Genomic DNA, 10,865 nt, shown 5'->3' on the forward strand with positions numbered 1-10,865 from the left:
GCTGATTCATCAATTTTCAATTTAATGTTTGTAATGCTAGTATAGTGTCGCGAAGCTTTTAAATCAATGTTGAAAATTGCAAAACCGATACGCACGTGAATTGTGTGCAAATGAATGGGACTCAAAGCTCTTGCCGGGTAGCATGAGCAGCTGGCTTGTGGGGCACGAAGCAGAGGATTGCCATTATGAATGTTTTGTTTAGTTCCGCTAGGTTTACCGAAATGTGCAGCCACTGGGGATCGTAAAAAGCCTGGAGTATGGGGATTTGAAAGATTCCTCCATGTAACATGACGGAAGAAGCAAACAAAGATAAGTTTAGTTCTTTTTTCGAGGGATCTATCATTTGATGTTGACCCAAGTAACCATAGGCACGTTATTTCGTCTTTTTGGCTATATGCGGGCCTCATCGGAACTTACAAAAACTGATAAAGTCGTTATTCAGCTGTGCCTATGGTTACTTGGGCAGTTTATAGTTATGAGTGCGCGCGCGTGTGTGAGTGCGTGGTGCGTATGCATGTGTGTGAACTTATTTTATACAATTAGTTTTCCAAAACGACCCTGCTGCAAATCATTCCCCACATCCATCATCCCAGTGATTTCTCGTGGAAGCGCAGAGGACTTCTCGGTTTCCTCCACTGCGGGTATCACGTCAACACATTCCTTCCCATTCCCTATTTGACCTGCATTCGGACACGGCCGGCGTATTGCTAAATATTTAATCTTCAGTTTTTACACATTGAGGATGAATGTTAGTCCCAAACATCATCTGTTGGTTCTCTGTGTAAATGCAGCAGCAACCGTGGGCGGTCAATCATGAGAAGAGATTCGAAAAACATCGAAAAGTGATAGAGAAAGAGAGAGAAGAGTATTCCACTACAGATGCCGATTATAATTATTCAACAGGACTCAACGATAATCGAGATGGCAAAGATTCAGCAGCAAGGACGCAATACATAAGCAGTGAGATCTAACTGATTACTGCTAGATATAACAATATGACATGCATCCTACTAAATACGTGTCATCTACAAAGGAGGAATTGTCGCAATTGTGAGCGTAAATCTCATCGAAAGCAACGTTGCAGCACCAATAACAGTGTGCATTGATCGAGGAGAGCAAGAAGATGATTAATGCCATCTATTTAGAGCAAATTGAAAATAAGAAAAAGAAAAACAATGTATCTTAACCATGATTTATTGTATTTAGATAGACCTCGGCTCGGTAAATTTTAATGATAATCGAGCCTAACAAATTAAAGAATAGTTTTAAAAAAAGTTCATTGTTCTCTTACCATCTACAATATATGTAGGTTGCGAGTTTATGGAATTTCTCAACGAGGGTCGTAATCAACAAAAATTTGAGAACCACTAATGCATAGTATAAACTTCATTATGCTGCTCAAGATGCTTCTGCTGTATTATTGAAATGCTACATTTCCCTTGTTTTCCAATAAATACCCCGTTAGTAGGAAATTTTCCTCAAATTCATGAACTATTAAAAGTTTTAGGTTTGGCTTAACTATTTGACTCGAAACAGTGAAGTTCAGATCAGATAATTCTTATGGTGAATTTAATATGATTTCCATAAAATTGTATGAAGTGCCATTGTAACTTTTGGAGTTGATGTATATTGTTTTGGTCTTCAGTTGAGTTGCATAGGGTTTTAAGGGTAAAATCAATTGATTCCATGAAGAGACAAGAACTTGATAAAAGAGCTTCGGACGAAATGACTGCCATGGGCATTTTGGGAACTATGAGGGGTTGTTTGGAGAAGAGTTCTATTTAATTGGGCTCGATACATTCATCCTTAGTGGTAGTAAACTTCATTTTAACTGCTCGAATGGTGTTGACTTAAATTAAACTTTTGGCAGTTCTAAGGTATCAGAGGTGCCTTGGCATTGCCTACATGTGACGGTAATGAAAACGTCTGCGAATTATCGTTTACTACAACCGATATTGACATTTTGATTATAAGTTGATAAATAAGGATTTCTTCTTTAATACCTAACGTGGTCGCCCTTCTCCAGCGTTTATAGATGTGTTGAAATTCAATTATTGTGAATCGTAAATTTGTCTTACCACCGTAAAGTGTGACATCGCTGCTTGTAGAGTCTGAAAGTGTTGAAACATATCGATAACTGGATAAACCAAGAGTGTTATAACAGTGAAAAGAAATACCATTCCGAACGTGGATCGACTGAGCTCGAAAAACTTCCCAGTGGTAAGTGATGTCATGAGTTGCGATCTTCTCAGCATAAAAAGTATATTGCGTTGCTCGGAAACTGACCATTGGTACCAGTTCGTGCAGTATACAGCGTCCGCCACCGATGTGCTCTGGAAGAGGTGTATGTTGATGAAGTCATAATGGTTCATTGGAAGAAATCTGAACTCACAGCAAACATGAGCTCTGTTCCCAGCATTGAGTATACGAATATGTGAAAGAGAACAAATGCCAACATGAGGCTCATTTTGATCAACAAATCCCGATCGTCACGTGCCTGCAAAAGACAATCTGTTCTACCAATTTGACAGAATCATCCGTTTATCTACCTACCATGGTGAGGGTTATCATTGTCATGCAAATAGCAATGACGCACGTGCTAAATTGAATTAGCAAATATACGTTGAGTGCTTCTTCCATAGCACGTGCACTCCTAGTGGAAATGAAATATAATCAATATTTATAACAAATATCATAATAGTGGAGAATACCTATACGTAATCTCCTGCAGTCGAACTATGTCGACTAGTTCCTTATGCCTTGCACGCTCGTCAGAGAGTTCGTCCAGACGGCTAATTTTGATGCACACCAACTTGAACAAACCAGTCACATGGTGTATTAAACTCCAGTTTAGACTATTGACTGAAACGAGCACTATTATCAAATCGAATATGGTCAAGCCACAGATAACGATGAGTAGCAACCATAACCACACCGTGGATGAAAACTCAAAGAAAAGGAAGCTGAAAATGACATTTATTAAATGTATCGATGTTATAGTATGTTGATAGTACTTACTCTGCCTCGAAGATCCCTTGTAATGGAGGTAAGACCCCAATTTGTAGATAGTCGATTAAGGTTAAAACCGGATTGGATAAAGTATAAGCAATACCCACTATCGCTTGAAATCCAATATATATTTTGAAGAAAAGGTCGGTGGATGTTTCCAAAAGTTTAACCGTCGATTGTACATCTTTGCTTAAATCGCTTGCAATTGATTGCATGACAGAACGTACAGCGCCGTATGTCCGTTCCAGGAGTGATCGATGGATGATCATATTCGTTGACAGAAGAATCCCATTGATGAATCCGATCGACTCGATTGCGGCTCTGGTGATGCTCGCAAAGTTGGACCGTTGTCGAACGATGTGGATGATTCCCGGTCCCAGCAGCCAAATAATGTACATTGACATGTGGAACAGGGGTTTTCTCAAGTTGTGACCCTGGTAGGGTTGGGTCCAAAAGCCGAAAATCTGCAGCAATTTGATAATGGATTGCATGGCAATAGTGCGCTAGAATGTTTCATGGCAGTTGCAGTTGGCGGTATTTAAGACAATGGTCTTTTTTGACATAATCGGTGTAATTACTATAATTGACTGCCTCGCTGTCATCAAATGATTTGCAGCGAGGTCGATTAAACGGTTTACATGCACCGTGTCAACCTCATAGAACCCTTAAACGGCGTTTAAAAGTTGTGTAACACTCTGCGTTGGGTGATGGTATGCATAATGGTCTTTCGTTCCAACATTGGCTCAATTTCATTGGGAACTGACCATAACGGGAGAGAAGTGGGACAGTATAGCATTTGTCACCCTATGTAATGAGGGTGATGGAGCAGTAATTGTTATCGTAAATGTGAACAAATATTAAAATATTGATTTGATTTGTACTCAGCAGGATCAGACTATTTTCATGCTCATCGTAAATTTATCGTTTATACCAGTAATTCCTATTTAGACTCCTTTGGTTCCAGTTCAAGTGGCGTAGACTGCGATTGGATATTATCGCGGTAGGGGTTTTCATATCAGTAAAGTTGCTTGTATTGATATTCACTACAACCATAGAGGTAACTCTAAGACCAGAAGGTCCCAAAGAAACGTGCTCAACTTTTTGGCTCAGCTCTGGTGCTATCTTTGGTCCCAAGCTAATCGATGCACCCGTCGAAACATCCGACGGGGACGACTCTATCTACGCTGCAGGAAAGATTGCGTTGTGCTGTGGCTAGCTGCTCGCATGCTGAGTAGATAGAAAGAAGATTGATGCAAGAAGATTTTTCGAAGATTGATTCGCAAGTGTGAGATTTTTTGAGCATCTAAAATTGAGATTTAGATGTGTCGCCCCCCTCGGGAAAATCCACGAACCCCTCATTTTATCTGTCAAACTTTCATAGCGAATCAAAACAAACATAGTGTAGTACTAGAATTTCGACTAGAATGGGGTACGTTAATCGATTTGCTTGGGACCAATAGGCTAGCCAAGTAGTGAGTCAATTTAAAATCGTTAGTTTCCACCGGTTGCTAAAACTTCACCGAAGACAGCTATACTCAATCTCAACTTTAAGATAAACATAAATTTTGAACTCTGATGAATGTGGGCGTCTTAGTGGAATACCTGTATAATGAGACAGAGAAGGATTAGTAATTTCCATTTAATTCCACTACCTTATTTGCTTTTCCTTGACAGATACGCGAGTTAGAAAACCACCGACCTGGGTTTCTTTTTAAAAAATATAAAAGACAACTTAACCCCTACACTACTGAACTAAGACTGCTTTATTATAATCGAATTATGCTACAGTTCACCTTCTCTGCACACTCAGCACCTCGCGCGATGAGTACTAAGTCTAACGATCGCCCTCGATGCCGCTGCTGCTGGGTTGACGAATTCTGCTGATCGATGCCATGCTGCTGTTGCCGTGTTGATAGAAGTTGCTGACACCGTCGATGAAATTTGTACAAGTACAGGTAGCGGGGTCGTTAACTCGCCCCTCCTTAGTGATGAACCTCCAGGGGCATAATATCCGCTATTGTAAGTTTTTTGAAGTTATGAGTGATCTCCTTGGCCTCCGTTTTTCCATGATGATCCTTAACGTTTGGAATGGTTTCGGGAATGGTGGTATGTAGCTTGACCTTGGTTGTTCTGTGGGAGAAAATACTGAGAATAGCTAAACCGATTACGATAGGAATAATGGTTATTCCTCCAAAAATTGACCAATGTGGAAAACGCAAGCTATTGCTGTTTAAACGAAGTAAATCCAAATCTTTCCGTGCCTCTATTTGAAGCTTGTGAAGGTGTTCCATACTAAGGTTCAGTATGTCACCGTGTTTGCTGATAGGTATTCCGTCCAAAGGGAGGTGAATGGGTTTTCCAATAATATTTCGGGTTTTACTTGTATACGAAACGTTATCGATTCGTGCCGTGCAGTTTTCGTATTGGATCAAATATGATCCGGAAAGAGTTCTCTCGGTAGTACCACAATCGGATGATAGGGTAAAGTTGCTTGCTGAGTTGATAAGTATGTGTTGCATGTCGATTGGCATGACTTCCTTCTCTATGGGGTTTGACGTGTAGTTACATATAGCTGCTTTTCCATCTAACAGATTCGGTATGCATGTACTATCGGCTACTTCAGTATCTTCAATATTGTAGATAGTTGATTCTAACGTTTTAACGGTAAATTTTGCAGTTCGATGAATCAGGAAAAACTTCTTGGTTGCATGGATTTGTCGTTGACTATGGAATGTTGGATATATATGAACTTTGCGGAAAATTCTGAAATCTAGTTTTGGCATTTTGATGAATAGTAGCATCTCTCGTTGATTGGTGACTATGGATGTTTTGGCGTACGTGACGACTTCCGATGATGAATGAACTGTAACATTCTCTCTCTCTAAATCCTTCCTTAACATTTCTAATTCAGTTTTGGTTAAAATTTTTTCATTTAAAATCCCTAGTTTAGCTAACATTATAGTTTCGATTATGTTTTCTACTTTGTAGTTTAAATCTTTAAGATTGAAGAGAATGTTTATGGAATGCAATTCTGAGGATTTTGATCTGAATAGCTGAATGGCTTGTTTTGTTTTGAATACTGTTTCCTTAAGTTGTAAAGTTATTTCTCGATTAATTTTTACTTGTTTGTTATTGCTATATACCAGATTATTGATACTAGAATTAATTAATTTCAAATCATTTGCATCGGGAGATCCTGCTATAAATTTCCAAACGGTGCCTACGGCATCCCATCGTTTTTGCCTTTTAGAATGGATAACCTTTCCTAATGAGTCATTGATATCATCAAATTTTTGTATTATAATTTCGGAAAATTGATTCCTCTCTATCTCTTCAAATTTATTTCTCAAATCAACCATATGGAGTCTTAGAGCTTCTATATTAAAATGGTGTATATAGTAGTAGTATTGATATTGAATTCGGCCAATGCCATGGTCGTAAATGAAGATTGGTCCGTCGATTTTCTGTATAGTCAAAGTCCAAATCTGCGGCAATAGTGCCAAGAGTCTGTAAATAATGATAAATTTTGCGTCAGTCAAATCTGTCTTATCTTTATGTCATTTTTATGTATTTTCCTGCCATCGTCAGTCGTTACAGTACTTCTATTAACATTACTTATTTTAACTTTCTTATACCTATTTTTGTGCTTTAGTCTTTGTCTGGTCTTCTTGAAAGCTTCTATGTTACTCTTTATGTTTGCATATTTTTTGTTTTTATTGATATATGTCAAGTCCTTTTTTTGTTTGGTCTTTAAATTTTGATAAACAGTCTCAACTATAGTCGAGGATTTGCTGGAAGGGATGATAATTTCGTAAGGGGTATATCCGGTACTGGAATGAATCGTGGAATTGTACTTGTGGATAGAAATATTCACAAGGTCGATCACTGATCTTCCTGGGTTTTCAGTTTTCGTAATTCGATAAATTTCCAACAATGTAGAATGTAGTCTTTCAACGGCTCCATTCATTTCACTGCGTCCTGTTGCTGTAATGTATGTTTCAATATTATATGTATTGTAAAAGTTTACTAGTTCTCCCGTCATGAATGATCTCTCACCATCCATAACTAGAACTCCTGGTGTTTTATATTTTAGAAGAATATCTTTAATAGCAGGAACCAAATCAATTGCAGCTCTAGATTCGGTCATTTTAATTTGTGCAAATTTTGAAAATTTATCGATATACGTTAAAAAGTGGAGATTTTCTAGGAAGAGGATATCTATGTGGGCTATTTGGAAAGGACCGGTAGGGATAGGAGTTTTTTGCACGGGACAATTTATAGGGCTTCTGTCGTAATTGCATTCGTGGCAAATGCGACAGTTTGTAATGAAATCTTTTACTTTCTGTTGGATTTTCGGAAAGTAAAATTTTCTTAGAATTTGTCGTTTGTTTTCCTCAGCACCCCTGTGTGCTCTGAGGTGTGTATCCCGAACAATATTCCACTGCTCATCGTCCTGGCAGATATCTTCCAATAACCTCTGTGTGAAACGGATTTTTAACGATTTCTTTTGTCCAAAATGTTCTTTATAGACTTCTTGTACCCTACCCATAATTTCCTCTTCTGTTAATAATCCGTTTACTTTACCTGGGTCAAAATGTGTTTTCAATACCTGTAGGAGAGAAGCGTTGTTAATTTCATTCATATAAATAGTTATTCTTTTGAAATTTGTGAATGGGGTTTCGATCTTAACATTATTTATACCTTTTTTAATAATTACCTGATGCTTGAACGCATTCAATGGTGCTTCGGTAGAAATAATGTAAAAATCATCGCTATTTTCGGCTGAGTGTTGTGTACCCGTTAAAGAGCATACTATCCGACTTAAAGCGTCGGCGACTACATTAGTCTTTCCGGGTTTGTATTCAATTTGATAGTCGTGCTCTTCGAGATACGACTTCCACCTTTTTAACTTCGCGTTTGTGTTTTTTGGTGATAATGAAAATGTTAACGGTTGGTGATCCGTTAAGATTTTGAACTGTGTTCCATATAAGTAATTTCTAAAGGTTTGTAAAGCCCAGAAGATTGCGAGCATCTCTTTCTCTGGTACTGAATACTTTTCCTCAGATTTTGACAATGTCCTAGACGCAAAATGAATAGGTTTGTCTTTTCCAACTTCTCCTTGAGACAATACTGCTCCAATGGCAAAATCAGAAGCATCAGTAGTTAGGAGAAATGGTTTGCTGTAATCTGGGTAAATTAATATATCCGATGACGTTAAAATATTTTTCATCCTTTCAAAACACGTTTTTTGGTCAGAGGAAAGAGAAATTTTTTTGTTCGAATGAACTCCCTCCCCTCTTAGAAGGTTAGTGAGGGGTTTTGCGATTTTCGCAAAGTCCTTCACGAATCTTCTATAGTAACCCATCATACCAAGGAATGATCGTACATCCTTGATTGATTTAGGTTCAGGAAATGCTCTAATTGTTTCAATCTTTTTTTCATTGGGTTTGACTCCATCTGAACTAATAATATACCCTAGAAATTCTACTTGGGTATGCAGAAATTCAGACTTGTCCATCTGTATTTTTAACCCTGCGTCATTTAAAGTTTTTAATATTTTTGAAAGATTCTCCAAATGTTCGTCGAGCGATCGACCGAACACTATCACATCGTCGATGTACACATAGCAAATTTTCCCTATGTGCTCTCTAAGGATGTCATCGATGGCTCGTTGGAATGTCGCGGGCGCATTTTTCAACCCGAACGGCATTCTAGTGAACTCGTACTTTCCATTGTTGATGGAAAATGCGGTTTTTTCTATATCGCTCTCTTTCATTCGGATTTGATGAAATCCGGAGGCTAAATCGAGAGTCGTGAAATATTGCTGTCCTTTAAGTTGTCCGATGACATATCCAATTTCAGGCATTGAATACCTATCAGATATGGTTTTTTCATTGATTTTTCGGTAATCAATCACCATTCTAAATTTTTTTATGCCCGAAGCATCAGCTTTCTTCGGTACAATCCACACTGGAGACGTCCAGGGGGATCTCGATGGTCTGATAATACCGTCTGACAGTAATTTTTCTATTTGTTTGTTCACTTCATCGGTATAGGCGGCGGGATAAGGGTAAACCCTTTGATGCACTGGTATGTCATCAGTAGTATTAATCGAACACTCTATTCTAGTTGCACATGTCAACTTGGAATCTGGTTCGTGAAATACTTCTTTGTTAGTATTCAGAATTGATTCTAACTTGTCTCTTACCGATTGACTAAGATGGTCAGTTCTAAAAGTGAGATTAGAAGATGATTCTACTGTTCCAGGACAGTATTGCAAAATTGGAATAACTAGCCGTTCATTACCTTTTTGTAGGGAAAGAGTTCCCCTCGAAAAATCAATCGCGGCGTTGAGTGCTTTTAAAATACTAGTTCCAATTATTCCCTGGAAAAATGGGTGGAACTTGTGTAACAAAAATTGAGCTTGAAAGTTAATTTTTGGTTCAAAAAAATTTATATTTATTGCCGATGTTGCATTGAAACATCCATTAGCACTGGTTATGTTCTTCGCATTGAAATCGTATGGTTTCGTTTTACCATAAGCATAAGCCAATTTCGGTGAAATCAAGTTAACGTTTGCTCCCGTGTCAACCAAAAATGGGAAACTGCCTATAGTAGTTTGTAAATTAATATATGGTAGAGTTGGTTTTACCAACTCGTTTTCCACTCTAAAAAATTAGCGGTGTTTTCGTCATTTTTAAGCACATTACTCTCCGAGCTCTGTTGACTCGAAGTTGATGGCTGTGGATCATCTTCATGGTATGTCGGCATTTCAAACTGTTCAGAAAAATCGGAATGATCATAATAATCAATTTCTTCCTCCTGATAGTAATGATCGGGGTAATAGTTGTAGTACTCGTAGGGATCTGCCTCATACTCTACCGGATGAGCAACTCTCTTAAAGTTTTGGAATTGTTGAGACGGTGGATGTGGTCTCTTAAAATTGAATTGTGGCCGGTTTCCATAATTAATGTTCCTTGACCAAACGCTGGGATCTACATCCATCGGTTCTGGTTTCGGTTGATTAATTTGACCAAATTGGTTTGCTCGCTGTGGGTTTGTTGGCATAAATGGCCTACTAAACCCTTGATGTTGCATCGGACGTTGTGGAAATGGGGCAAATAATCTCCTAGGTGGTGGCTGTGGAGCCAATGCCATAGGAGGCTTTACTAGCAATCTTGGTGGTGGCCGTGGTGGAAGCCTGGGCACCTCCAATTCTCTAGGTTTTGGAAGTGAAACGTTTGACGTTTCATTTCTTAGTGGACCAGATCTAATGTCCATATTATGATAATCGAGGCAAAATTGGTACGCACTACTTAATGTTTTAGGTTTTGCTGTCTTCAGCAAGAGGCTAAGATTCCTCTCATGGCCCCGTATAAAGGAGTCAAGGGCTTTTTCTCTGAAGTAGTCTATATAGACCGCTGCATTGTCCCTATATTTTTCATCGGTTTGGACTTGGGCTATAATGGCTGACAACAATTCATTCACCCTGCTGTAATAGCAGGATAAGGACTCTGTCTGCCCTTTCTTAATTGTCGTCAACTCGAAGTCGAGTGTCTTTAATTCACGTTTGTCGCTATAGTATAGCAACAGTGTGGACTTAATTTCAGTCCAATTTGACGCGACGTTATTGGCGTTCAGCACATCAGCTGCTTCGCCCGTTATACGTCGTCTTATACTTTTTTCAATAAGGTCATATTGCAATGATTCGACAGGAATGTGGCGGTACATATTAAAGATACCTTCCACATCCAGGATCCAGTTCATTAGTTCTGTAGGATTTCCATTGAAAGATCTAAGATCTTTTAAAAAATCAGGAATCCTACCAATCTCAATGAAATTTTCGGTTGGTCGTA

General features: G+C 38.6%; 1 protein-coding gene across 1 annotated transcript; it reads right to left on the reverse strand.

Moving 5' to 3' along the window:
- Positions 1–2,051: 2,051 nt before the first annotated feature.
- LOC135702896 (odorant receptor 49b-like) lies at positions 2,052–3,500 on the reverse strand. Its single transcript, XM_065223953.1, has 6 exons — positions 3,019–3,500; positions 2,712–2,963; positions 2,554–2,653; positions 2,393–2,497; positions 2,178–2,333; positions 2,052–2,111 (listed from the first exon to the last, which is right to left on the reverse strand). Exons 1-6 carry the CDS (start codon positions 3,498–3,500, stop codon positions 2,052–2,054), a joined length of 1,155 nt encoding a protein of 384 aa, XP_065080025.1.
- Between the last annotated feature and the right edge of the window lie 7,365 nt (positions 3,501–10,865).

Source organism: Ochlerotatus camptorhynchus, unplaced genomic scaffold (assembly GCF_037179485.1).
Source record: "Ochlerotatus camptorhynchus isolate MF236.1 unplaced genomic scaffold, CSIRO-AGI_Acam_v1.1 ptg000203l, whole genome shotgun sequence".
Classification (NCBI taxonomy): Eukaryota; Metazoa; Arthropoda; class Insecta; order Diptera; family Culicidae; genus Ochlerotatus; species Ochlerotatus camptorhynchus.

Coding starts and splice junctions, on each gene's coding strand:
- LOC135702896 (XM_065223953.1), bottom strand. CDS start 3,500: ATGCAATCCATTATCAAATTGCTGCAGATTTTCGGCTTTTGGACCCAA. Junction 2,498..2,553: donor CAATGATAACCCTCACCATG/GTAGGTAGATAA, acceptor TGTCTTTTGCAG/GCACGTGACGATCGGGATTT. Junction 2,112..2,177: donor GTCGATCCACGTTCGGAATG/GTATTTCTTTTC, acceptor CAACACTTTCAG/ACTCTACAAGCAGCGATGTC.